The sequence below is a fragment of the Gymnoscopelus microlampas genome, assembly GCF_963454915.1.
Source record: "Gymnoscopelus microlampas genome assembly, chromosome: 10".
Lineage (NCBI taxonomy): Eukaryota > Metazoa > Chordata > Actinopteri > Myctophiformes > Myctophidae > Gymnoscopelus > Gymnoscopelus microlampas.
This window is the reverse complement of record NC_139947.1, coordinates 24,307,232-24,334,822: the sequence shown is the minus strand read 5'-3', so window position 1 is coordinate 24,334,822 and position 27,591 is coordinate 24,307,232. Positions and strand designations below refer to the sequence as shown.

The 27,591-nt window shown below is 42.4% G+C and overlaps 1 protein-coding gene across 2 annotated transcripts in view; it reads right to left on the bottom strand.

Annotated features, from left to right (window-relative positions):
- cfap74 (cilia and flagella associated protein 74) overlaps positions 1–27,591 on the bottom strand; it is a 44,717-nt gene that overhangs the window by 6,810 nt on the left and 10,316 nt on the right. For both annotated transcript variants that reach the window (XM_084068506.1, XM_084068507.1), the window contains exons 15-28: positions 24,102–24,168; positions 23,482–23,571; positions 23,068–23,253; positions 22,744–22,867; positions 20,261–20,355; positions 18,449–18,571; positions 18,205–18,326; positions 14,030–14,158; positions 8,905–8,992; positions 5,438–5,611; positions 4,219–4,352; positions 3,801–4,077; positions 2,500–2,643; positions 1,689–1,852 (exon numbers count right to left, since the gene is read on the bottom strand). In XM_084068506.1, the coding sequence (XP_083924632.1) occupies positions 1,689–1,852; positions 2,500–2,643; positions 3,801–4,077; positions 4,219–4,352; positions 5,438–5,611; positions 8,905–8,992; positions 14,030–14,158; positions 18,205–18,326; positions 18,449–18,571; positions 20,261–20,355; positions 22,744–22,867; positions 23,068–23,253; positions 23,482–23,571; positions 24,102–24,168 (1,917 nt within the window). The remainder of the gene's footprint in view (positions 1–1,688; positions 1,853–2,499; positions 2,644–3,800; positions 4,078–4,218; positions 4,353–5,437; positions 5,612–8,904; positions 8,993–14,029; positions 14,159–18,204; positions 18,327–18,448; positions 18,572–20,260; positions 20,356–22,743; positions 22,868–23,067; positions 23,254–23,481; positions 23,572–24,101; positions 24,169–27,591) is intronic.

Genomic DNA, 27,591 nt, shown 5'->3' with positions numbered 1-27,591 from the left:
TTCTTTTTTTTTCATTGGTTAAATCTTTAAATAACCCACATACAGACTTAACCACTTTCAACCTGGTGTACTATTTTGGGCATGCCATTATGGGTGAGAATTTTTGAACATTTTCAGAAATGTACAAAAAATAGCAAATATACAGTAGCAGATCTACAAGCTCACAATGCATTGTGGTTCAATGTGTTGTGAGCTTGCAGATCAGCTCTTATCGCAGCTTTGGGCGACACTGTCATACGACAAAGTAGAAAATAGGGTATTCATTTCTGGAAAAAAACATAAAAAGATGAAACATGGAGATGTAAGGTTTTTGCCCAACAGTGACGATATAAAGTGTGTGGGTGTGTGTGTGTGTGTGTGTGTGTGTGTGTGTGTGTGTGTGTGTGTGTGTGTGTGTGTGTGTGTGTGTGTGTGTGTGTGTGTGTGTGTGTTAAATATTACATGCAAAGTTGCTCTACTTGGAAATGCCCAGGAGAAAATACTATGCATTGCATAATCAGTGCAAATCCAAAGAAATGGAAATATTGATGAATTCACTTTAGCATCGGGAGCAAAGTGCACGATGGTTCATATCTCCTCACCATCAACTTCTACCAAGTAACTAATTGACTTTAGCCTACAGTACTTCTACTTTTCAACATGGAAAGGCTTTTAGGGAGGCTGAGGAAAGCAATAAAGCTGATACGCGATGTGAACTTCTGAACTATTCCTCCTAGAAGAATGAGAATGATTGCATTATATTTAATTTCCCTGCGTTCATTTTCCTAGATGACATGTAATTATGTAATTTGACGGCAGAATTTGGTATTACATTACACCGAAGAAGCTGCATTTTTTAATCAATAAACGGCAATGATACAGGCCAATTTAATCTGATATGCTTCTTAGATATATAGTATGTGTCTACTAGTTTCCTTAGATCTTCTGGTGCCGGTCAAAGGCTAGAACTATAGAAGGCATGGAGAGGAAGCTTTTTGTTATTTACAATCTAGGCATTTAGTGGACAATCTTTCCATGAGCGACTTACAAGTGCAAGAACAATTTAGCTTCAAAGAAACTAGGATTCTGCCTACGGGATTCTAAATACTGACATTTTTTTAAAAAAAGTCTTAAGATATAGTATTTTAGCATAGCTTTCATCTATGGTGCCTTTTAGCAACTATTAAATTTAATGATTTGTTTATTATTTTTATCCTTTACTTATTCCAGTGCACAAATGATCTTTGTCCAGCTTCACACACAGTTACACATTCACAACTGGGAGCTGCCCAGTACAACTACATACCTAGTCTTGTATTGTTGGCTACTGAGCGTCTTGCTCAATTGCACACCAAAGGTGAGTATTGAGGGAAAGGGTGATGTTGCTCATTTAATTCCCCATCCCAATTGTTCCTGCCTGGTATCGAATTCGAAGCGCCAACTTTCGTAGATTTTTCATTTCTTCATATTTCTTCCCTAAACCTAGATTTTTTATCTGAATATTGAATATTCTATTAGGCAAAAAATGTAAAACAGCACAGTTACATTTAAAATACTTTGTCTAACAGGTCCGTTCATAAAAGTCCTTGCGGACTTGTTTCCAATGAGGGCCTTGGTATGACTTCCTGTCTAAATAAAAGGTAAAAAAAAATCTACACACTGTTTTTTTAAAGGTAAAGGTAAAAACTGTTACAGAAACAGCACCTTACCCTGGCTGTATGTCAGCAGGAGTGGGGAATTTGAAAGGCGTGTCAGTCTTGGGGCTGTTGATAGAATCCTTGCTGTTCTTTGGGTTCACAGCCTGTTTGTGTTGTGGCCGTGACACATGCACCTTCTTTCCTTTACTGGCCTCCCCTAGGAGTTCTTGTTTAATCTGACAACACACAAACAAACAAACTTTAATAGGTCATATTCACTACAATATGACAGTTGAATATAATCATCAGTTCTCTTTTTCCGAGCAACAAGGTTGTATGAGGAGGAATACATTAGGCTTTCGGGTTAACTACATTAACCCTGGTGTCCCTATTTTATTTTAGTTTATTTTTTCCAATATGGCGAAAATTGCAGATCTACAATGTCACAAGTGAGAGCTTGTAGATTGGCTATTTTGCTATTCATCATACGCCGAAGGTGTCCACATTTTATTTTTTCCAATAATGGCGAAAATTGCAGATCTACAATGTCATAAGTGAGAGCTTGTAGATTGGCTATTTTGCTATTCATCATACGCCGAAGGCCTAAAAGGTTCTATGACATTAATTTTCACTTTTTTTTTTTTTTTCTACCTTTATGTCTGGGGGGGGGGGGCGAGCAGAGGCGATGATTGACAGGCAACTTTTTATACACGTTTGAAGGACCATGACAAAGACTTTTAATGTGTGGTAAAACTGAATGTCATGAAACCTTTAAGTAGTTAGATGCTTGAAGAGAGGATCAAACTTCTGAGGCAGAACTTAGGACAGACCAGATTGGGTCTGCTAGGCTTTGGCCACAATGTATTATTGTACTGCCCCATACCTCCTGTTCAGCGGCTACTCCTGACTCGGTGCGGGTCATCTCCAACTCCTGCTGACGGAGCGACTGACAAAGGAGACGCGCCGCCTCGTCTCTGATCTGGCTCTCTGACAGTGTGGGTCTAAAAGTCACCTGGACAAGACATCTCTGCACAGGGAGACAAATATGGATCAAATATGGAACACTTTCAGAGAACAGGACACTATAATAATATGGCCAACCATTTATAACCTGATATTGAGGATATTGTTCTTTCAACCTGGCATCTATATTTTTGGAATGACAGTAAAAAAAAAAAAAAAAAAAGAGGAAACTGCAGGTTTTTTCAAATATTGTGAAAATCTACAAACAACGGCTTAAGATTTTGATTTCCCCATTGCTGTGCCTTGGGCACAAAAAGTCAATGAATACAGCATAGGGCTAAACATAGGGCTTGCCTTGACATATGAGCTGATTTGAATAGTAAGCCCATCAGTAGACTATGGTTCACTTTTATCAGGTGTCCAGTAGAGAGCATCACCACACTACGCTGCTGCTCTCAGATTAGCTGTAATGGATGGTTTTATTACTGGCTAAATTTAACATGGACAGTAATGATCTAATCTTAATTCAATTAAAGCTATAATCCAACTGCATATCATGTTAAAATAATGCCATAATCAGTGTATGTATTGCGTGATCATTAATACAGATTAATCTAAATGTATTTGTTAAGCTTTTTTTTGATTTCCAGATTTGTGATCATGTTAATAACTAATACTAACACCCTAACACCCCAACATATGACAGAATATTCAAACTCTTTTTTTGGTTGTCTGATGTGAAGATGTCATCAACACATTCTTCTTTGAGAAAAGAAACCTGACTCTGTGCAAACTCCATGTAATCCATGTAGATTACACACATGTCAGTTTAATGTTAATGATGTAATGGAACTATCAATGATTACTCATAGTATCAATAATATGTATGCATATCAAAATGGAAATTGTAATCACAATCACTGCTGCATCATTGGTAGTGAGACTAGACTCTGTTGTGTCACACTAGAGAGGGAAGTACAGTCAAGATGCAGAGATTATTTATGTCTTCCATGATGTAAATTATTGATGAAACCATGATGTAAATTAAGTTATTAATTAATAACTACATTTAATTACTCAAATTAATTGGTTAGCAACAGTTGTTGCTATTGTCTTCTCTGAAATGGACCCTTAAGGATCCAGTATTTTACAGTGTGGGCAAAACCTGGTCCCCTTTTAGGCCTCCACAGGGATCAGTCATAATGACAGCTGTTCCAGTACCTCTCCTGGCAGCACGTGTCCGGAAGAAGGAGAGATGGTGATCGGAGAACCCTCAGGCAGGGAGAAGGCGAACAACCTGGTTCCTACGGAAGCGAAGGCCTCTCTGTCTACCCGAGGCAGCATCTGGCCCAAGTCGCCGTGTCCGGTGGTGAAGTTGATCACATAGAGGACAGCAGTGGAGCGGTCACCCAGCGCTGTGGCCCTGAACTCAACCAGGGAATGGGACAGTGCCAGCGGTGGATTCAAGCCCATTCCTCTGCACGATATGGGGAAATCTCTGATAACACAACAATAAGAACGGTTAGATTTGCAGGCGACAGCATAATGTTGCAAATTTACCTGCAGGTTATATGCTTGCATCAATAAAGTGTTAATGTCCTCCACTTATCTCACCAAAGGGAGACGGACATGAGATTACCTGTTAATTCCAGATTTGCAGTTGAGCTGAAAGCGGTAGTCCTCAGCCTTCCTGGCACTGAAAATCAGATCCATCTCTACGGTCTCTTGTGGAAGCAGAGTGCCAAAGCCATCGTTGGGCTGAACCTCAATAAACTAGAGTGTGGGACAACAACAAAACACCTCATTCTGTTGGCTGGTTATAAATAGAAGATCTCAACAGGGACAGATTAGAGTACAGGTTGAGACAAGGCTATTAAGGTGCAAAGCAGCAAATGAAATGGTCCGTCTCAGAGGAGAAGAGCATAGGTGAAGTGCAATAAAGATGGGATTGTCTCACTGCCAAAAGTGCCCCATGAGAAGGAATGTATTTTGTCAGATGCCCAATGGGTTGCTTTCAGAGCAGTGATTCCTAAATGTTTCTGGCTTCCAGTTACCCTTTCCCTGATATCTGAATCCAAATACCCCCATTAACCGACTTCGACTGCGTCATTTTGCTTAGAAAACTGCCAGGTTGATTTCTATTCAATAACAGTTGTGCTAGTAAAGATTTAGATTTGATTTCAATTAACACATTACAGATCAGCAGGTTCATGCAAAGTTTTGCAATGTTTTATCATTAAACATAACAGTGAAATAAATCCTACCATTTCCTTTGATTTTTGCCTATCCCTGACATTCTTTTTAGTCTTCGATTCTCCTTGCTTTCCTTGTCCCTACCTCTTCTTTTTCTTTTTCTCTTCCTGAAAACATGGAGCTTGCACAAAAACGAATTTCATCCACTTATTTACACCTGTAAACCTGTGATAAAGTTAATTCAGATTCAGATTCACTGTAGTACCTTTGTGTACCCCTAGGGGTACATGTACCTCCATTTGAGAACCACTGTTTCAGAGCACTGCTGAATAAATGATCAAATATGGAGTGTGTGGGCATCATGGTTGCACAGACCATATGTTTAAGTATCAGGAAACATCCATTTGAATTTCATTTCAGCATTATGGATGCAAATTTTAACCTATGACACACTGGCCGACAACATTATATTGCAGATCCCCCGTTGAATTTGTACCTCTAATATCCAGCTTTTTGTTATCCAGCCAGTTACACAACACAATCCTCAGTGTTCATTTATTCATTTAGTAACTCAGAGTGTGTACAAAATGTTTGTACACTGTCAGAGTTAAATGAACACAGATGGTTTTACTGTGTACTAACCCTAACCTAAACACATTCAATACCTCTGGAATCCCCAAGAAGCCAAAATCTTGAGGTAGCAGGGAGAGGTTTGTGATACGGACGCTCGTCCGAACTGACTGGTAAATGGAGCAGCATCCAAAATCCACCTCGGTACGGTCAAACTGGAGGTCAGAGGAGGTGATGACTGCGTGGACTGTAAACACAACAGGCTGCACCTATAGGATCGTAGAGATGAAAACACACCTTCATGTCTTTCTCACATCAAGGACTAGAATACATTTCATGCATTTAGTTATTAAATCCTCGTGCTATAACCCTGAGAGGATACAAATAGAACCAAATTGACCTGTGGGTCATTTTGGTTACATTTGTACACTCAGAGCTACACACTGATTTATCAACAGTGAGACATTTGTACACTCAGAGCTACACACTGATTTATCAACAGTGAGACATTTGTACACTCAGAGCTACACACTGATTTATCAACAGTGAGGATTTAACTGTGAACAGCATGCTTGCTAGATGCGATGCCTGCTGTGTCAAAATCGAAAAATGGACTTTGGCTAGCTTTGTGACAATACTCCTATTTGACCTTCATTTTGTCGATTTTCCTCCCACATATTCACACAAAAAAGGTTCATACCAGCCTGTCCATGAAACAACAAAAAAAGGTGGCTTGTTCTGTTATTTGATAAACAATACTGTCGTTCTGGAATCAGATATAGGAATTTAAAGTTATTGCATTCTCTTGAAGAAATCTTAATTATCATTTGTTGGGCAGAAACTCTTATCGGCATATTTTTTACTTTTTATGTTTTTTCCCCCGTAAATGAATGCCCTAGTTCATCCCTATTTTTGAATTTAAATCCTGAAAAGTAAGTTTTGTACATGAGGTTTCCACACACAACACAACAATACAAAACACCAAGATAATACAAATAATGATACCTGCTGTAATTAAGTAGAAATTTTACATTATAGATACGATTATTTGTGGCTTTGCATGTGTAACCGCTGACTACAAATCACATACTGTACATTGTACATTTTCAAAAGCAAACTGAACTACAGTTTTGTTTTAGATGAAATGATGACATTTTCTTCATGAAAAGCAAATTCCAGAAACCTAAAACATGCTTGACATAGGTAATCCAACACAGTACACTTTATGGCACATTCATATGGTACAAGTTATGTACAAATTAAGTAACGTGCACATTGCTAACACATGAACAGAATCTACGAGGTGTGTAAGAAAAGTAACAGACTGTGGCAGCCACGCTCATGACTCAATTCTAATTGAGTAACCACTTATGTCACTGTGTTGCGCAACATCGCACCACTATTCTGCTATAATATTGGTCACTTCTCTCACTTTGTGCTTCTGTTCCAGGCTGTAATTCCACTGCTGTTACCCTTCGTCACGCAACTGGGGAGCAAAGAATCAATTTGAAATTCCTGGTTAAGTTGGGTTAGGGCTAGGGTTAACCCTAACCCTAACACTTCCATTACGACACGGAAACCAAGAGACAGAGCCTGCAGTGGAAGACCACAACTTCACCCAGACAACAAGACGCACATGTCCAAATCAAGGATCAAGGTCATGCTGACCGCATTCTTGTTCCTCAGGGTCAGACAGTCAACCAGCACTTCTACCAGCAGGTTCTCAATCGCCTCCATGACCAGGTTTGGTGCAGCAGGCGGGCTCTGTGGAGAGACAAGTTGTGGCCATGACAATGTGCCCGCACACACCGCGCTTACTGCAGGCTCTGTCTCTTGATTTCCGGGTCGTACTGGAAGGGTTAGGGTTAGGGTAACCGTAGCCCAAACCCTAACTCTAATCCAAATGAACCAGATTCTTTGCTCCATGTTTGTGCCACCTCCAGTTGCGTGATGAAGGGTAACAGCAGTGTAATTACACAACAGCCTGGAACAGAAGCACAGAGTCAGAGAAGTGAACAATATTATAGCAGAATAGTGGTGAGATGTTGCGCAACACAGTGACATAAGTGGTTACTCAATTAGCATTGAGTCATGAGCGTGGCTGCCACAGTTCTGTTACTTTTCTTACACACCTTGTATGTTTGTAGTCATCAGGCTAAAACATGCAAAAAACGTACGGTCCTTAAGCTTTATCGTGCAATGGTGTTGTTCGAAAATAGCCAATCTACAAGCTCACAACGCATCGTTATAGGATGCATTGTGAGCTTATAGGTCTGGTATTTTCTGAGTTTTTAAATCTTTTGTGTATAGTGCCCAAAATACCCAAAATAGGGAGGCCAGGTTGAAAGTTAAGTTTTATGAGGTAATGCATTCCGTTTTATGCACTTCACTGTGGAAAACAAAGTTATCTTTAGATGAAGTAGCATTCCATCCTGTTCCTGTTCCGATAACATCCTCTTGAGCCGCGTCTAGCAGCACATGACCTTGTTTATCTGTCCCGCTCTCTGCAGCACTGTTTTCCTGGCCGGCGTGGGGTCTGGCGGCCATACGACAGCGTTTGTGAGAGTCAAGGATACATGCAGAGAGCCGCTCACTTCTAGGCCTGATTCATACTTAAGTTGCACGACGGTGTCGCGTGTTGAAAATAGCTGACCTACAAGCTCACAACGCATCGCAGATACGACGCATTGTGAGCTTGCAGGTCCGCTACTTTCTGCACGCGACACCGTCATGTGGGCGTGTGTGACCGCGTGTGAGCGGGCATGGTCAAATGCCAGGAGCTCAGGGCCTGGGGCTGGGGGGGCAACAGCTTTAGGGCACCACAGGAGCATCCTGGTCCAGTATTTGGCACATGGTCAGAGCCCTTAACTCCTCCAAATCCGCTACAGAGAGGGGGGGGGGGGTGGGAGGGGGAGGGTGGTTGAGGGGAGAGGAGATGGCTTGGCATAGTGAGCGTGACTGCCAGCCAGAACTGGAAAAGAGGACTGGCATACATACTGCACCGAGGTCCAGGCAGCTGGCTCCTGTATTTAAACCAAGCCTGCAGCTGATGAGTGTGAAGGAATTCAGTCCCGGATGCAACCACTTTATCTCTCACTTGAGCCGCTGTCTAAACAGGCTGAAATATACAGGCTGGATTGTAGGCTGGGGATATGTGACTTCATGTTCGTTGAGATGTAATCACCAGAGACGAGAAAAGTCTCCTCATGAGTTCCACGTCTAATCAGCTATATATTATGTGACTAAATCACAAACGACATGATGCGTGTTTGGGAGGGTAGCGTTATTACTATCTAACAAGAATATGTTATGTGTAATATGTGTAATAGATTCTGGAGACATTTTCAGCGGAACAATGCCTCATAACCTTTATGCTTGGCTCATTAGCGTCCATGGAATAACTGGGCCTTCGGGGTTTAGAGATAATTTTAGCTTGTCACAAGTAAAATAGGTTACAACCTTCAGTGCCTAGGCTTCTGATAGGGACAAAGTAGGACACAAGCTGCTATATCACCAGATAAGACTGGGAAAAAACATATATGGCAGTCAGTCCAATACAAACCTGGTCTGCTACGTGCACAGTCACTGGGACCTCCAAGACCCCCGTATCTACATCAAAAAGCACTTTCGCGTCCTCAGTCAAGGAGCATCTACAAAGGAACCAGAAAGTTGGGCATTAGAATACAAACTAGTCGTTTCACATCAGAGGTGTATCAGTTCATCTTTGTATTCTTTCTACGCACTTAATAATGACTTCATTTATACTTGGTGACGTGCCATGTGGTGCACCGAAAATAACAGATCAATACAAGCTCAAGTTGTGAGCTTGTAGATCTGCTATTTTCAGTGTGCGACACCAGAGCACAATTAAGTTTAATAAGAGTGCAGTAGCTGCCTCAGAGTTATTTAGATTCTGTGGGCAAGTTCAGCTCACCCTGGGAAGGTGAGGAGGGTGGTTCTGAGACCTGCCAATTGTTTCAATAAATCACATTTAACAGATAAAAGACACAAGCAACTGTCAAGCTACTCAGAGAGAGAGATAAAGACGTAGAAATCCAAACACCCATTATTTCATTTTAACCCACGGCTGTGGGATCGGATCGCCAGGGAAGGCAAGTGAGAGCTAAAGAATAGTGTGCCTCCGCACTCCTGTAGGCTGTAGCCATGGCGACGAGAGACGTAAGTAGCCTACAATTCAAAGAGGCCCAGCAGTCAAGCACGAGCTTATGTAAAACAGTAGCCCGTCAATACTCATCGTGTGGAGAACTGCTCTCGTGAGGACAGATATATTTATGTATATTTTCACACAAACGAAGACTTGATTAGCATGAATAAAAAAAACTATGGTCAGATGTCAGCTCAAGCTCACAGTGGAAACTGAGCTCAGATCAAGCCCACTCCTCTCACTCTCTCTCTCTATCCTTTTCCCTTGCTCCCTCAACCCACCCCTCCCTCACAGTTTGACTTTTCCCTCTTAATTTCTCGCTTTTCCTCGCTCTTTCTCCTATCAATTTTTCTTCTCTTTCTCATACACCGTTAATGCTGCTGCAAGAGCTAATGATGTGAATGTCAGTGGTTGGCACTTAAAGAGGGGTTTCAAGGCAAGTAAAGAGGGGTTTCCACATGACAGGATTGTTGTTTTTTCTTTCAAATGACAATAATAAAGCTCTAGGACTGAGGCTTCCTCAAAGCAAATCTTTGTCAGATTCCAAGAACTGTTTCATAATTTGCCCCCCGCCCCCCCCATCGCTGCACAGACGTGATGTCAACCAGCACTTCTGTTGTAAGGCGACTAATAGTTAAACGCGAGTGTGAAAAGGTCACATCAAATGCATTTATGAAATTCAATATCTGCATTTTACACAATGTAGTGCAGGTGATCCCCCCATGTTGTGGACTAGCTTAACCAATGCGCGCAAAGGGTGTATTTAAAGAAGCACTCTTGTTTTGCCTGCTAATAGAATCGCTGCTGGAGAGTCACTCTTGAATTAGCTTGGCATGGCAGAGTGGAAAAGCCTGGTGGGACGTCACCAGGCCCATATGCTGGGGAGAAATCTGCAGATGGATGAGGTTTCAAGTCTGCTGGCACCCTGCAAAGATTGCCTTGTGCACACTCTTCTTCTATGTGGCCAGATTATCCACAGTCTCATCCAAAAGTATTTTTGAATGACAATTCTGAGATTACTTTAAAAAGCAGTGGAACATAGTTGTTTAAAATGCGTAGTGCAACATCTCAAAAAGATTAGCACGCATTATATTGTGTGGAAGACCAATAATGACACATTACGGCTTAAACTAAAGTATAAATCAGGCTTTGGGTGGTGCTTCATTTGAGTAAGAAAGGGCAAAATCCAAGTAAGTCCGAGAAGCAGTAATGTGCAGATCACCTTACGGAAGGAGATGAAACCATCTCAAACAGAGAATGAGAACAATGTCCGGGAAGTGAACTTTTTAGCACAAACCGCCCACTTGAGTTTACAAAACCACCTGCTTGTGTGTTTCTTTAACGTGATAAAAGGTGCAATTGTATATTGTAAAGATCTTTTCCACTTCAGTGCTGGACCCCTGCTTGGCTTTCACATGCACATTAAAACAGTCATTATGAAAAGGATTACAAAACGGATTAAGAGGCTTAAGGATTTCTCATCATAGGAAATGGGTGGGTAAAGAAAAAGAAAGAAAGAAAGAAAAAAAAAACACTACAAATAACCGAACAACAACACTAACAAAACAAATTTGCGAAAAACTGTATATAGTTTGCTCACAATTCAGTGAAAGTTTAGGTTACATTACATTTGCCAATAGTCATTTCAGCTGTGTACTTCATGGTCAGAATACCGGAAGTGTTGTTCAATGTAATCTGTAGTGAATCTGTGGTAAATCACCCATGTAATCTCCCTTTTACCAGCCAGAGATGACTGGCAGGACCGCGTTTCCACAGATTACACCTAAAACCATTCGTTAGCTGGAAGGATCCAATTCCCTGGCAAATAAACCCGACGTTGCTCTGGCCTTTAATATTATGGTGAACTGTCACGACATGGGATATGTTGCTTCACCTACTTATTGGCTTAGGTTGAATAGGGTCATGTATGTATGTCTGTATGGTCAAAGAGGAGATCCTGGTATGAACCACTGGCCCTGATAATGTGAAAAGAGCCATTTACCCTGAAAGTGAACCACCTAATGGATTACAAAGCAGACAGGACAATACCATGGGTATACAAAAGTATAGTGGTTTGTTTACTCTGCGTCCTATAATAAAATATTGGCACTTTGGCTACAAGTGTGTGTGGCCACCTTCTTGTCTCTTGAAGACCACTATTTAGTTTATTCTGCCGTTGGCCGGCACCACCATAAGGACTTTGGTGGGCGTATAGCATTCTCATACACAGTATACAAAAGTACACCGATCCTGTGTGTAAATTGGAGAAGGGCGGGCATAAAGACATGTAGAAAAAAAGAAACGGTAAATGTTGTGGGCAATGGTGGTCCCTCCATGTGAGTTAGGGACTGAGACACGTGCTTCTTTAAGCCCGGGGGAAGTGGAGGCAGGAAATGAGCACCTGCCATAACAGAGGCTATGAGTCATTTTGGGAGCCAGATTTAATGTATGTGACTGTGAAATGAGATGAGGGCGAGAGAGTGAGAGCACAGTGATGATGGTACAGAGGATTCTGGAATCCATTTCATAGTTTCTCGACATACTTTGCCATGGAAGAGCTGGCACAGGCAGACATACCACAACAGCCCGAACACAAAACAGGGGAAAAGAATACCCTCTGAAAACGTAACAGACAGAAACACAAAGATCCATCACTGTGACAAGAAGATAGTACCTCAAGGAACACAGCACCATGTCACTGTGCTGATGTGCGCGTGTTGCTTTGCGTGAATATTTAGATGATGCTGATACTCATCTTGTATTTTTCCCCCCTCATTCACTGCAGAATGGATTTCCTGAGCAGAGAATGCTCTTTGGGGGAGCTTAGAGTGTTTTAAAGAACAGTCGTGGAAACTGGGCTTTGTGTCCCAGGTTATGTAAGCACACGATGCTTACTCCATAAGAAAATGGTCGGGTGGCGGGATGATGGGGCGTTCGAGATGCGTGGTAAAGACAGTAAATGAAAAAGGGATCTGCACAGAGGGTTTGCAGAGTAGTAGAGTGTCAGTTGATGTGTGGAAACTGAAGTAGAAATGGAGAGAAAAAAACTAAAAACCAAAATGGAGCAGATAACACGAAGGTGAGAGGGCAAAAAAAGAAGTGAGAGACGAAAGAGAGTACAGTGGCAGAAGAGATGCAGAAAAACAGTAAGTGTGTGAGACGAGGAAGGCTTGGAGGCAGCACGCTGCACCATCTCAGCAGCAGCAATGGTAATGTTCTGTTCTAATCCTCCCTTTAAAACCCCAGCTGATTCACCCAGGCAGATTATTAAGGCTGAACGCTGGCTGTTAACTTTTATCATGCACTGTAAAAGAAAATAACAAAACTCTTAATTAAGCTACAGTACCCTTTTTTTACCCAGAGTGTGAACAAATTTTATAAAATGTATGTATCTGTTGGTAACTCTCGGAGTTACAGATAAATGAACACTGATGATTTTACGGTGTATTGTCCACAAATGTCTATGATACGCCCATCTGCTGTACTCAGAAACAAACGCCCACACACATTTTTTTTTACACATACAGTACAATTCTCCCGCCTCTCATTGTTGCCCTGCAGGTCCTGCGTCCGTTCCCTCGGCATTCAAATCCCGCTTCAGAACTGCCTCGCCATCTAAAAATAGAGCATGCATGCATCCTCGTAGGAAGAATGACCGTGTCCTTTAAAGTCATTAGGCACCATTAAACTAAGCCTTCACACCGCGCCGGCCTACTGGGGTAGGGATTCGGTAGGCTGTGTTTTGCATATGGCTGTCGAGTTCAATTCTATACTACTACTAATTGAGGCCTTTACAAAAAGAGAAAATCTCCCCAATATACTGTATTAGAGATGGTACCGATATTTTGGCTTAGTGTTTGTATCATCTGATGATTGCCAAAGTTTGCCCTATCACTTATCGGCCAATACAAAAAAAAATACAGGTAATTCAAATTGATAGCATTTGATTCCTGTCAAAACATTGCTATCCTCATTGTCCAATAATAAGACACTCCTAATAATACGGGCGCGTCTTCCATGGGGACCTCGGATGTCATGTGGCCAGTCTATGACGTCAGTCAACTATAATGTCGGTCATCTCCTTTTTTGGGTAAAGTTTCAAATGACTTGTATAATAATAAAAAGAATGTGTGCTCATTCTCATCATCCAGACACTGAGCTTGACACAAATAATCTTTTTTTTTTCTTTTTCCCCAGCAGATATTTGTATTGATTATTGGTTATCATATCGTCCCACAATTTTCATATTGTGCCATCCCTACTCGAAATGCTGGCAGACTGCTAAGGCTCACGCAATATGTGCAATCAGCCCCCTTTAGAGTGCAACATTTTGTACTTTTATAAAAGGTTTATAGAATCATAACAAGCTTACGGTGTAAAATGAGATTATATGCTCCGGTGATTCCATTATCATTATGTCCTGTGTGTGTGTGTGTGTGTGTGTGTGTGTGTGTGTGTGTGTGTGTGTGTGTGTGTGTGTGTGTGTGTGTGTGTGTGTGTGTGTGTGTGTCCTTTTCCTTACCTGGGCAGGAACTTGAGTTGAGCGTTGAAGCTGGATTTGGCCTGGATGAAGCCTGTCTTCGGCAGGATCTCCATGTGTTTCCGCATTTCTGGACACACGTCAAATGTCAGCGTCAGTGCCACGTTAGCCCTGTCGTACAGAACACGTGGTTACATTAACTCTGTGCCACGTTGTCATATAAAATGTGTGGTTTCATTATCTCTGTACCATATTAGAGCCCTGTCACACAGAAAGTGTGGTTTCATCGGCCCTGTGCTATCCCTGTCATACAGAACACGTGGTTTCAATAGCTCTGTGCCATAATAGCCCTTGTATAGAATGTGGGGTTTCATTAGCTCCGTGCCAACTCACAAGAGACTGTGTAGTCGTTCTAACTCAAGTGGAGTCCACACCACAACTATTACATTCCCTGCCATTGACGGAGATCTCCGTCATTTCAAATCCACCCGTTCACCGCCACTGACGGAGATCTCCGTCATAAAAAAAAAATCCAAAGATTTACTGCTCCATTCACTTCCTGGTAAAAGTATTTGGGAAATATTCTGTATCTCGGCTCCTGTGTTTTATATGTATTTTTGGCAAAACATGCTATTTTCAATGGCTTATAATAAGCGAACGGGAGGTCGCGATGACATTTCTTTTTCCACGGACGAACAGTGAAGCCCTACGTGATTAGCAACCATCAGGGGATCGATCATACTGGAGATACATATTCTGTGGTTCTTGAAAGATTAGTCAGAATGCTTAAAAATGCTGGCAGAAGCTACAGCCCGTTTTAGAAAACCCTTGGCAGTGTATGTGTTAAGACAACCGTGGCGAACAATATCGTTGGGATCACTTTCAGAGGGATTTGATGAATGATAGAAACACTCACAGCCAATCAACATCCATCAGAATTGACAGCCCTCACGTTCAACATGAACATTATGAATTATCGTTCATCGGATGTGGATGCTTACTTCCTTATCATTATAGTTAGGCCAAATGTTATAGTTTTATCATTCTGGTGTGAGTGTGACAGCCCTTAACGCAGTGCTGTAATCCATCATTTGAAAAATTACCAGGGGTTTTGACACAAACGTGCTGACAGTCCCCTGGCGGCAAAGGTGCCGTGACAAGACAACGGTAGCAATCAGGTGTGTGTGTTAATTATATGCTCTGGCAAGAGAAATCAGCAAGTTGCGGTAACCCAAAGGTCTTCTAGGGACCCCCCACCGCACCATCTCACTATACCCTCTTACAGTTAGACGTTTATCAGGGACAGAGTCTGCTGATTTTGTGTATGAGTGACACGAACATGAATTGCTTAGTGCGAATTGCCTCGCACACCAGGTTCTCATCATGTAGGTGACCCAATTTCTGGGAGTTCCAACAGATGGTTTCAGCCTTTAGCGAGAAGCCTCAGTTAGAGCAGGTGATATAAATGGCACTTCACCTTGGGAATTGGCAGACGTACAGTATGCGCACACACACACACACACACACACACACACACACACACATTGTGTGTGCTAGATCCCAAAACAGTCAAATCCAGAGCGTTAATTGACCTCTCGGGATCGTGCTGTGTATTTCTCTGGGTCACTGGTGACTACAAAGGTGAATGATGAGCGAGCCGTTGCCGTCAGCCAAATTGTCTTGACAGTGCGAAAAAGCGCGAGGTCCCTCTGTTTCTCAATTCACCACTTAAATGAAGTGACCCACTTTGAATAGCAGGGTCAACCAGATGGTTTCAGTTCCCCAAGGCAAGGACTTCTCAGGGACAATCGGGGAGGTGGGGGGCGTTAAATCACTATCTATATTATGGCCAAACATTAACCTTCAAACCGCTCTCCGAGGAATATTCATAAACCCATTAAGAATCAGACATGCTAATTAGAGGGGTCGCTCTGCTGATCTCATCTTTTTTGTTTTTTTCTTCTTCAAGCGGCGATCATGCGAAGCATATAAAGATTTTATGAGTTTTATACTGTGCTACACACTGGTTGGGTTTTAATAAAAGGCCATTGCAATTAACGGTTCACACAGAGATCTTTGCCCAGGTATGTATGGTGACACTCATTATCGTTAATATAATCACCATTATGATTTATATATTTTTGAATCCCCTGACAGCGGAATGACACATTAGTGTAGTTCGCCAATGCGAGCGTTGCTAGTTTTTGGCGTCTAAAATAAGCTGCCGTTCACACACTGACACTGTCATAGTCACATTGTCAAATGCACTGGTGTGCTGGTGCACCAGATGGCGGTTGTCACAAATCCCCCACCACCCCCTCCCCCCCTCTGTGACGTGACACAAAGGCTCACTGGACGATGAAGCACAGTGCGTTCTTAACCCCCCGTGTGCATCATAATGTATCACATTCATAATCAAAAAGGATTTGCTTTTGTCCAATCCCATGTATGAAGCAAAGAGGATTGCAGGGTTCTGTGGACCTGGCTTACCGGTTGGTACCCTGTGACCCTCCTACATTCCGGAAGTTAGTTGCCACCTAATAGCCTACTCTACATCTTTTTTTTTAAATCTATATACACATTTGACAGAATACATTTCAATATGCTGCTCTTTATCGCTCAGGAGTAAGCTGTCTCTGTCACATTGAAGCAATTTCCATGAGCTGTTTTTCTGTGAAAGTGTCTTCTTTTTGGCAGCACGTGAGGGAGGGTCAGTGTCACGTTTAGCAGATGGGTTTGGTACAGTGTGTCACTGTCAGCAGTCCATTCCTCGATGCCAACTAGCATCTCAATTATATTGCCAAGCATGGCAAAAACAATGGACAGAATACTGTCCATCCAATTCCAATTCTCTGTTGTGCAGCCACCTCAAGCCCCATTTATTCTAAATTGACTTTAGTTGACTCGTTTCAATTGTTAGATACCGTAGCTTATATTCCATGTTTGAAAAAACACAGATAATGGACTTTTAATGAATTATCTGTCCACATCAGTGTTCATATTTAATGAAGCAATACTTTTTCAGTTTGACCTGTACACTTCACTAACAAGCTTGATTATGCAATAGGATAATAACATATGTAATCTTAATGACATTACTATTTGAATTAGGACAAAGATATAGACTGGATAGTCGGGATCTTCAAATAGTCAAATTAACAGGAAACTGGCATTTGTATTTAAAATAAATGCTGTGTCGGGCTTTGTAATGTTACATACTGGCATAATTATTTCTAAAGGTTAAAAGCAAACGCACTATCTGGTAATCAGAGCTGCTTAGCGGCCATGAACAGACGTTAAAGTCCCTGTCCACATGTCCCATGGTGTGGTCTTTGGCCTCATTATTCCATATATCCTATGAATTATGCAAATGTTTAATCTTCCAGAATTTTGTCATCCAAGAGTAAGCACACAAAACACACCATGACCAAGCCAGTCACTGACAGAATGCATGGTGGTGTTTGGTTACGGGGGAGGGGTTGTTTTGTTTCACTCCCTAACTGCATACTTCCTCATTCATTTATTCATTTAGTGAGGCTCATATTGGCATTCGGTGTGTGACGTCCCACCTTGTCTGAGCTGCGTGCCCTGTGGGAGGCCTGTTTTCAGTTAGTGCTTCTCGAGGGGGCAGCCCATTATTTTCGGACATCCCAGAAGTCAGAATTGTTTTAGGTTAGTGTGAGGATAGGGTTAGAGTTAGGATAGGGTTGGTTATAATGCGCAACGTCAGACCATTGGTACTTTGGGCCGTCAGTCTAATGACATGGCACCCTAGTCGCAGACCAGCACCAGACCAGTAAAACTAAATGCTTTGGAGAAACTACCAGGATTGTCATGGGCAAGATTCAAAAAGACATTAACCAACAATTAGTTATTTTGGGGAGAGTGGGTGTTCATTTTGCTGTACTCTGTAAAGAGAAGATGAAGTCATGAATAAAACATTTTTGACCATCAGAATGAGCCTCTCCCGGACTTTGTGAAAATAAAGCAGTGTTACTATTTTTTTTGGTTTATTTTTCTGCCTGTATTGATAGGAACAGTAGACTGACAGGAAATGGGGAGAGAGATGGCGGGGTGACACGCAGCAAAGGTCATTGGGATCGGGAGTCGAACCCGCGACACACTGTCAGGTTGGATTACCAGCCTAGGCGCCCAGACAGTTACGCCAACCGTTCGGGCCAGCAATATTGCTATTCTCTGGGTATCATGGGACTCACCTGCTTTGCACCATGATGCTGTCTTGGTAGAGTCGGTCATACATGCAGATCTTCAGGTCGATGCAGGGCTTAACCACCCATACAGGCACACTGAGAGCCAGGCCTCTCAACCTGATAGGTATCTGTGAATGGAAGACTCACGTGACTGAGATTTCAAATGAAAATGGTACTGATATTATGATGTTACTGAAGCCATATCCAGCGTCTATGATGGGCTTGGTGTGGGGCATTCATGAAATCTTACTGGTTTACTGGTTGGGTCAGAGAAGTTGATGTGTAAGTCCAGCTTGGCCTCCCCTGGAATAGTCGGTGTGAACACAACCTCTAGCTTAACACTGTCAAAGGGTCCAATGTTCCCCTCTCGCACCTGTGTATCCAATGAAACACAGCAACAGTTGTGTGAAGTTACTATGTAAATTCAAATATTTCACTTTTTAAAATATATTTACTACTACTAAACTAGTTAAAATATTATCTGTTTTATATTGGAAGCTTGGAAGCTGCATTCGCAACACCTTCTCACTCCCAACTTGTCACCTATGGACGCTTGGTCAGGTCCAATGTGCAGGGTAGTCTGTGCTGTCATGTGACTGATGATGATGGAATTAATTTAAAACAAGTTAAAAGACAATTAAAACACTTTGAAAAGAAGGCAGGCACACCATCAGAAGCGGGCTTGAGCCCCATGAGGTGCACCGAGTGAGGCTAAAGCCCCATGAGGTGCGCCCAAGTAAGGCAAAAGCCTCACTCGGTGCGAAGCCTGCTTCTGCCAACCTAGCGGCATCCGATTGGGGTGGGAATCGGTTATGATCCGTCATCGTCAACATGGTATATGAAAGGGCCTCCTCTGCATCAGCATCAGATACAAAACTACCTGAGCAAGTGTCGAAACATGACGAATTGGGAGTGAGAATGTGTTCATTTTCATTAATATTTCTCGACTGATTTATGTCAGTGACACCAGGCAGTGATAGGCCCAATGACACTTACAATTCTAAGCAACCTATAAGCAATAGTTGTACATCTCCTGAACTACACAGGAATGAGGTGGAAAATATCAACGATCAACATAAGATGTCTTTTCATGCACACTACATATTTCAGGGCTATTAAGACTCGTCTGGTAATCCACCGTTTAACAGGCCAGCCTTCATACACACAATGTGAAAGAATCAGTCAAAATGACAATCGACATAGGAGCCATCAGCACGCCAGCACACACACACACACACACACACACACACACACACACACGAATCGCAGAGGGAGAGGTGACGCACCATTACCCTCCACAGAGGCGTAATGAGCCCAGAACGTCTCCAGAACCTCACACGGGCCGTCGGGCAGACATGACATAAGTGATCAAACCAGAGCAGAACTAGTGTGAGTGTGTGTGCTGCAGAAAGAGAACAGCACATTCTAGACATGCCGCTAATGTTTGTTTCTCTGTTCTAAGGAAATTGGAACGTTTAGTCCTACATCGTTCCCTCTCAGTATCCTCAGTGTTCATTTAACTCTGATGAGTGTACACACAATTTGTACACTCTCAGTTAATGGATATATGAACACTGAGGATTTCACTGTGTATAGGTACAATGCAACATACAAAACATTGTATTTACAGTATCTCTATTTGTAGACAAATACTTGTGTGTTACTCTAAATATGACAATGTTGTCAATTTCCTTTAAGTAGGCTAATATACTTAACCGTATGAACCCTTGCATCCCTATTATAGCATGGCATAAAAGGTGAACATTCTGCAAAAATACCAGATCTACAAGGTCACAACGCATTGCAACACGTTTAAATCTTTGATTGTTTTTTGATTAAATGTATATTTATTTTTTAAAGTGTGGTTGTATAATCACAGCCCCCTCGACACCGTTAAATCATCACAGAATAAACCTGTCCATAAACGAACGCAGTGTGAACGGTCTGCACAATGTGTACGTTGTAGCATGTAAAAAATGTATTTATTTCAGTGAATCTCTTTTATAGTTATATTGCTCTTGTGAATATCTTTGTACTTATAGATAAAGGATTATCGGTGTACCTGTCCTATGGTGATGTCACTGGTGTCTGACACAGCTTCCATCTGCTCTATGGAAACATCAGCAGGTGCTTCTGGATCTGGAGCCTCAGTCACAGCTAGGCGCGCACGCACACGCACACACACACACACACACACACACACACACACACACACACACACACACACACACACACACACACACACACACACACACACAGTTAGTTGACAGGAGTCCCCCTCCCCAGGGCTCTATTCCAGGCTACGCTACACTAAATGTCTTCACAGAAGATATTAGACAATGTACAAGCTCACATCGGCTCGTTATCGTGCATTGTGAGCTTGCTATTTTTGTCAAATATTCATCACAGAATAGGGACACTACAGTATGTATTACTAGGTAACAACACTTTCATCGTGTTCATACATACGTATTGTGCATAGAGCATTGTTTTGTTCTGACAGGAAAGGCAGGGAATGGACGAGGAATAAGATGCAATATGGGTGCAGAGCCAGGAATCCAACTGAGGGCATTTTAATTACGGTAACTGGCTGATCCACCAGTACACCTCCATCCTTAATTGCAGTCTGGAACAGAAGCCTGGATCACTGCACAGTGCACACAGGTAAAAATCTGCAGGATACTGTCTTCAAAGCAGAAATGATAATCGGCATTGAGTGTAAAACCACCCGCTCCAAGAAAAGAATAACTATCAACTTGAACTTTTCTCAACACGGCTGATTATCCCTACCATAAACCAGCGATTCCCAACCTATGGGCTGGGGACCATAAGTGGAACGTGAGTGCAAGTGGACTCGCAAATAATAGACAAAACACTAAGATTGCAGTGGCGAGTCAGTGACTTCGGCTTCCTTGGTTCTACACCTCTGAGGAGCCCATTTGCCACACACGCCAGGCATGGGATGAATAAGGCTGAACAATGTCTGTACTGAAGACATTCACATGAGCTCCTGAGAGCAGCACCATCAAGAGCATCCTGACAAGCTGCATCGCCGGCTGGTATGGAAACTATACCACCCTCCACCGCAGAGCGCTCTACAAAGAGCGCTGCAGACGCCCCAGCACACCGTCAGAGTTGAGCTTCCCTCCCTCCACGACATATATGCCAAACGGCGTGTAGCCAAGGCTAAGCGGATCATCAACGACAATCACCAGCCCAGCCACAATCTGTTCACGCTGCTACTGTCAGGCAGGCGAGGCGATACCTAAGTATCAAATGCTGAACAAATAGACTAAGGTTGAATTTCCACAGCCAGACTGTCATGCGGGCTGTTGAACAGGCGCTGAGCCCTGTCACCATGTCAGTCTTACACGCTCCCATTACACTGGCACTATCACTTTATGTATACAGTATATAACTGTGAATACAACCATTCCCACACATTTCATACATATTTGATATCTGCTGCTATGTGATGTCATACTTGTCCAAGAGACTGAGGTACTCATGCTTTTAGTTTTTTGAGTACACACACTTTGTTGTATTTAATTTTTTTGAGTACACACTTGGTTATATTTAATAAGGTTTTGTTTTGATATGTTCTCCCCCCCGCTCTATTCTTAGTATTATTCAAAGTAACCGCAATTTGTGTAGCTTGTACAAATAATTATTTCACCGACTTTACTTTTGTAAACATGTGATGTGACAAATAAAATGAAGTTTGTGTTGAATGTTTGCATTGTGTGTTGCATGGAGTGTATTTGTTGAACAAATTACCTACGGTATATTACATGTTTCTATTCCCTTTCTACAGTCGGTTCTTGACCACTACACTTGTCAGTTCAGCTTTGGAGCCAGTACAGTGTTATTTGCGTGGTGTTTAACTGTTGCTACTGTATACAGTATGTGTAGCAGAGCTATTCCTTCCAACATTATATTGTACAGTAGTAGAGTATGACTAATTTGAGTAATTTATTTCAGTGACGCCAAGTTGTAAACGATGAACCCTCTACAGACAAAGAACAAGACAGTGGAGCACAGTCATTGCTACAGGGCCCAAAAACAACAGAGTGGAGGCAAAATGACTTATCTAGGCATCAGTGGAAAGTGCTGAGTGGACTGATGAAGTCTGTGTAATTAACAGGATGCCATCTCCACACTTTTCAATTCTTGGAAATAAGTCATTTTTGGTGAGTGAAGTGCCACACGACTTTCAGGCATTAAAATGCTGTTAACTTTGGTATAAGCTTGGATTGTAGCTACCCATCCACGCATGACACAAGTTAAAATATTGTCGATCATCTTTATCTGTTGCTTCTATGCTCTGCGAGCGAGCAACCGGAAAGGAAATAGCAATTAATTTCACTCTGACTGCATGGAGAAATTTTACACCTAAATTACAAGCAAAGCAGATGCTGCCAAAATAAAAAATAAAATCTCATTACAATTAACAAGAAGAGAAATGCCTCCACTAACACCAGCAGTGGTGAACCTGTGTGTGTGTGTGTGTGCGTGCGTGCGTGCGTACGTGCGTGCGTGCGTTACCTGACTGCTCCTGCTGTGAGGCCATGGAGAGTTCCTGACTGTTTTGTTTTGAATGCAGTTCTCTGGCGCTTTTGGATGAAGGGCTCTGCTGGTTGTCAGGTGACAGGTTTTGACTACAAGTCTCCTGTAAGCCCAACACATATGGTAATCAAATACACTGATGCAAAAGGCAAATGTTCATTCATCATATTGCATTGTGATTATTTATTTTTGTTCTAACAACTGCCCTCGGGTCCTACAGAACAACCTGTTCTGTAGGACCTGCTCACTGACCTGCTGCTGTGTGCTGATAGACAACTGGGACAGAGCCTCAGCCTCACTGACCTGCTGTATGCTGATAGACGACTGGGTCGGAGCCTCTGCCCTGCTATTTTCTCCCCCGAGACGTGCAGAGGGGTCCAGGCTGAACAGAGTACCCAGGGCTCCCCTGTTGGTCAAGGTGATGGTCCGTGAAATAGTCTGGCCGACCACGTGCATCCCAAAGTCTATGAGGTGGTTATCAATCTCCAGCTGGGGGGGGCAGTAGTGGGCAGTTTAGGAAAGTATTTATGCATTCAATGTACGTCACTGTTTCAATGAAATGGGTTTAACAGCACACAGGAACACAATCGAAGTGGGTCGAAGTGTTCCCAGTGTTGTGTTGTGAAATACACAGTTCTGTGCTATGAATTACTGTAGTCTTCACAGAAGTTATTCATATCTGCTGCACTCCCTAATCAAAGCTGCACCAATACTCACATCACATTTCTTTGTAGTGCATCTGATGGCCACAGAGAAGGGGCCGGTGGCTGACACAAAGTGGACCTCTCCCTCCAGATCCGCATTGATCTGTGGGGATCAAATGATGGAACAATGGGATAGTTAAGGGTTGATGTGTTACGCTGACGTGGAATTTACTATCAAAATGTTTTGAATCTGTATGGATCAAATGATGCTGGTATTTGTTTAGATAATGGACATGGTACTGTATATTGGCCTGGATCTACTAAGAAAGTAAGGCACACATTATTTAGTGCAAAAAAGAATAGTGCATGCAGCTGTTTCTTGCTTAACCCAGTTTGCTAATACCTGTCATGTAAATGAGGTCAGCGCATATGTGCCACTCTCCAAAACGCTGCCGCTAGCGAGGCTAAAATGTTGTGTTAATTATGGTAAAAGTGCAAAATGGTCACTGTGTTGGGTTAGCAAGAGAGCTTCCTTCATTTCCACCTGCAGAAATCTGTTAACCACTTTGTCCCTATTTTGGGCATGTACTGTAGGCGAAGATTTTCGAAAATGTTGTAATTTTTTTCAAAAGTAGCAGACATAAGAAGATCCAGTAAACAGCATATAAAAAAGAAATGGTTGGTGTGACAAACCGTGGGCTGGAAAACTGCGTGCATGTCGCAGGACATTCCAGCCGGCACAGAGCCAGGGGGCTCAAAGCTGAAATGCAAAGGAGAGAAATTGAGAAAACAAATAATGATGAATAATGAAGTAAACACAATCAGTTCCAAGCAACACACACAAGTTACAACACATTCACATGTGCTGTATGCAACATGGAACAAAGAGAGATTCTCCAGCACAACTAGGACAAACCGGGTGAACGGTCAACCTGATGCTCAATTTGCCCTGCAAAGAAAACCAGAACGGAAAGAAAATGCTGCCATATCGAAACAATGGAAAGTGCAAGAGTATTGAGGGTGCTCAGAATTCTTAAGATGACTTAAGTGGCGTTCACATCAAGCCCTATAAAGATATAGTTTTAAAAATCATTCTAACCTCAGTGGATGCAGAATACACACCACAACTATAACAGGCAAGACAATGGAGAACAATATAGTTATAGCTATCATTACAGTTATAGTGCTTAGTGGGAATGTCCCTTACATCTTAATTACTGTATATTTAATCATATTCTATTACTGAAACTAAAAGTTTCAGTAATTTTCAGAGGTAAAGAGAATTAAGAAACATCATAAATGTGAACGTGTTCAAACTAAAGCACAGATGCCAGCTCTGACCCTGATGAAGCTCTGAAGTGGAGATAGCTTCTGTAGGGATACGTTAACTGGTACTCTACAAGTATGACAAAGCTCATTAATGGACCCCATAGACATTTGACCATCCAGAAAAACAACAACTATTTCTAGTGTAACCAGGAAAACAATTAGACAGTTATGAAATAAAATAAGCTTTGAGCGGTGACTGGATTTAGTTCATTTTGTTCATACACAATACCCAATTTCTGTTATTTTTGGGGAGAAAGAGACACGCAATATGAAAGAAAACAAATAAATGGTTCATTTGAGATTAAACAAGGAGTGAGGCCACGTATGAAACAACGTGGCGGTGTGCTGTATTTTTAGCTGCAAACCAGGCCATCTTTCCAGTGCAGCAGACCAGCTACAGTACATTATATGTCTGAGAGAGTGGTTGCCGTTTTATATGCCGTTATACATTCCGGCTGCTTCCTCTGCCACAGTAAACTAATGTGCACTTAAGAGTTTATTATTCAGTTCAACAGAGCTAAAACACCCTGAGCAGATTATGATCATAAATCACAACAATATGAAAATTGTGGTGGCATTCTGCATTATTGCGCATAGCTGTGGCACAATAAGTTAGCATTTCTGTGAAATCCATGTTTTAATCATCTTTAAAGTGTGGCTCTGAAAGGGGGCTAGCTGTCTGTGTGTGTGCGTGTGCGTGTGTGCTCGTGTGTGTCTGTCAGTCTGTCTTGTCTGTCCAGAGCAATCAGTGCCACATTTATTTTGCATACTGCTAGACAAACCTGGAACCACTTTTTGTTCAAATGTGTTTTATACTTTTTGAAATATTTTTACTTCAAACACTTATTATGGAAGTCATTTGGGCTCGGATTACGCAAATCTGGGCACGGATGACGTGTAAGCAAGCACAAATAAGCAACTACACTTTAGAAAGTCAAAAACGCAATCACCCAATATTTATAAGCGACTTTATAGACAAACAAGCACAAAGTCGCTGATAATAAGCGCACTTGGCAACACTGGAGCCAAGCCCTCTATAATAGTGAATGCTGGTGGAATCGGGCTGAAACCCTGTCCTAATAATAGAGAGATGCTAGGGTTCATGTGGTTAATTAGTATCACTGGTAACACCTGTAACATAATGTAACATTGCCCTACTAATTATGTCAGTATGACTGCTGTGAAAAAGGTCTGTTTTCTAGTGTCTATTCCTTTATCTGGGACTTCAGCTCACAATCCCACAGGGCACAGAGGGATGTCCTTCATCCAGCCACATCTCCTACAATAGGTGCGAGTTTGTGAACCCACTGCTTTTTGTTCATGCTGTTTCTCCAAGCATGGCAGGCAAGCAAGCCTGGGCCAATGGGCCATGCACCTGGAGGTGTGTCCCAGCAGAGAGACGATAAAGCAGTCAGAGAGTCCGTTCTGGCAACATGCACTGCTACTGTATGCTGAGGGGGGAGGAGGTTGGGTGTTGGAAGCCATTTTTAGAATTTCAGGGGGCGTACAACCATGGGCTTCTGTGAAAAAAAGCCTAACATGTTCCCTGGTTCACATCTCTCTCTCTTTCTCTGTCTCTTTCTCTGCTGCTGTGCAAATGTTGCTTATTGGATGCGTGAGCCGTGAAGACTTTGCCGTGGTCACGACTGGCTTCAATCATGTGATATTCGGAGTGCTGGGATATGTGCACAACATGGTTGCATAATAGTTATTTAGTTACATAAAATACTGTAGTTATGGTCATTAAGAGTTGCTTTTAGTGAAGAACCCCACACTGTAAAAAATACTTAGGAGTTAAATGTATCCATTTGTAACTCCTAAGGGTCCATTTGGTTACATTTGTACACTCTCCGAGTTAAATGAACACTCTGGATGTTTACTGTGTAGAATACAGTGGTTACAGTGCTCCTCTGATTCAGGTCAGGAAATAATGAAGTGTGACACTTCAGAATCATGTGGGAGATTTGGTGAGCCTGGTGGCAGGAGGGAGGGAGAGAGGGAGAGAGAGAGAGAGAGAGAGAGAGAGAGAGAGAGAGAGAGAGAGAGAGAGAGAGAGACTTAAACGTTATACACTGCAATATCCTGAGTGCTAATTTACCTCTGAGAGTCTAATTGTCTCAGCATGAAATTACCTCTCAGGAGTTTCTGGTGCCTACATGCAATGCATGTTAAAAACAGAGACAGTCAGAATGAGAGGGCGGGCTGTGTGGGTGTACCTCTAACCACTTGAACCCTAGCATCCCTCCTCCAGGGTTTACATTCGGCAATAATAGCAGATCTACAAGCCCAGCACGTGTCATAACCTGACGTGTTATGAGATTGTAGAGCCGACCCTTATAAACTAAGTATTAGTTAAGAAAGGTTTTAGGTGGTTAAAAGAGTGAATGTACAGTATATCAGTAGTATCCATGATGTGCGAGAGTGCGCGGACCAGAGTGGTGGAGACTGATGAGTTCAGACAGTCCCTACTGAGGCTGGACGGCGGCAGCAACAACTAGTCTCCTCTTCCCCCCGCAATGTAGCCTGGGAGACAATTGGCACGGCCAGGCAGAAAGGAAGAGACGAGATGAGAAATGGCAAAGAGAAAGGGCCGGGGGACTGCATCAATTGGCATGAAGCTAACATGCAGGAAATGGATATATATCAAGTGACCTGTGGTATCGCTTGCTTGGGCTGTGGGCTGCTGGCAGGCATGGAGACGAGCTTGTGTCTGCACATTTTTGTCGCGATACAATGCATTGAGCTTGTAGATCTGGTATTTTCAACTTTTCAGGCTTCAGACTGAGCCCTGGCATGGTCTGCCTCATCACTCTTATGGCCTGACTCATTGCAGTGACTCTATGGACCGACTCAC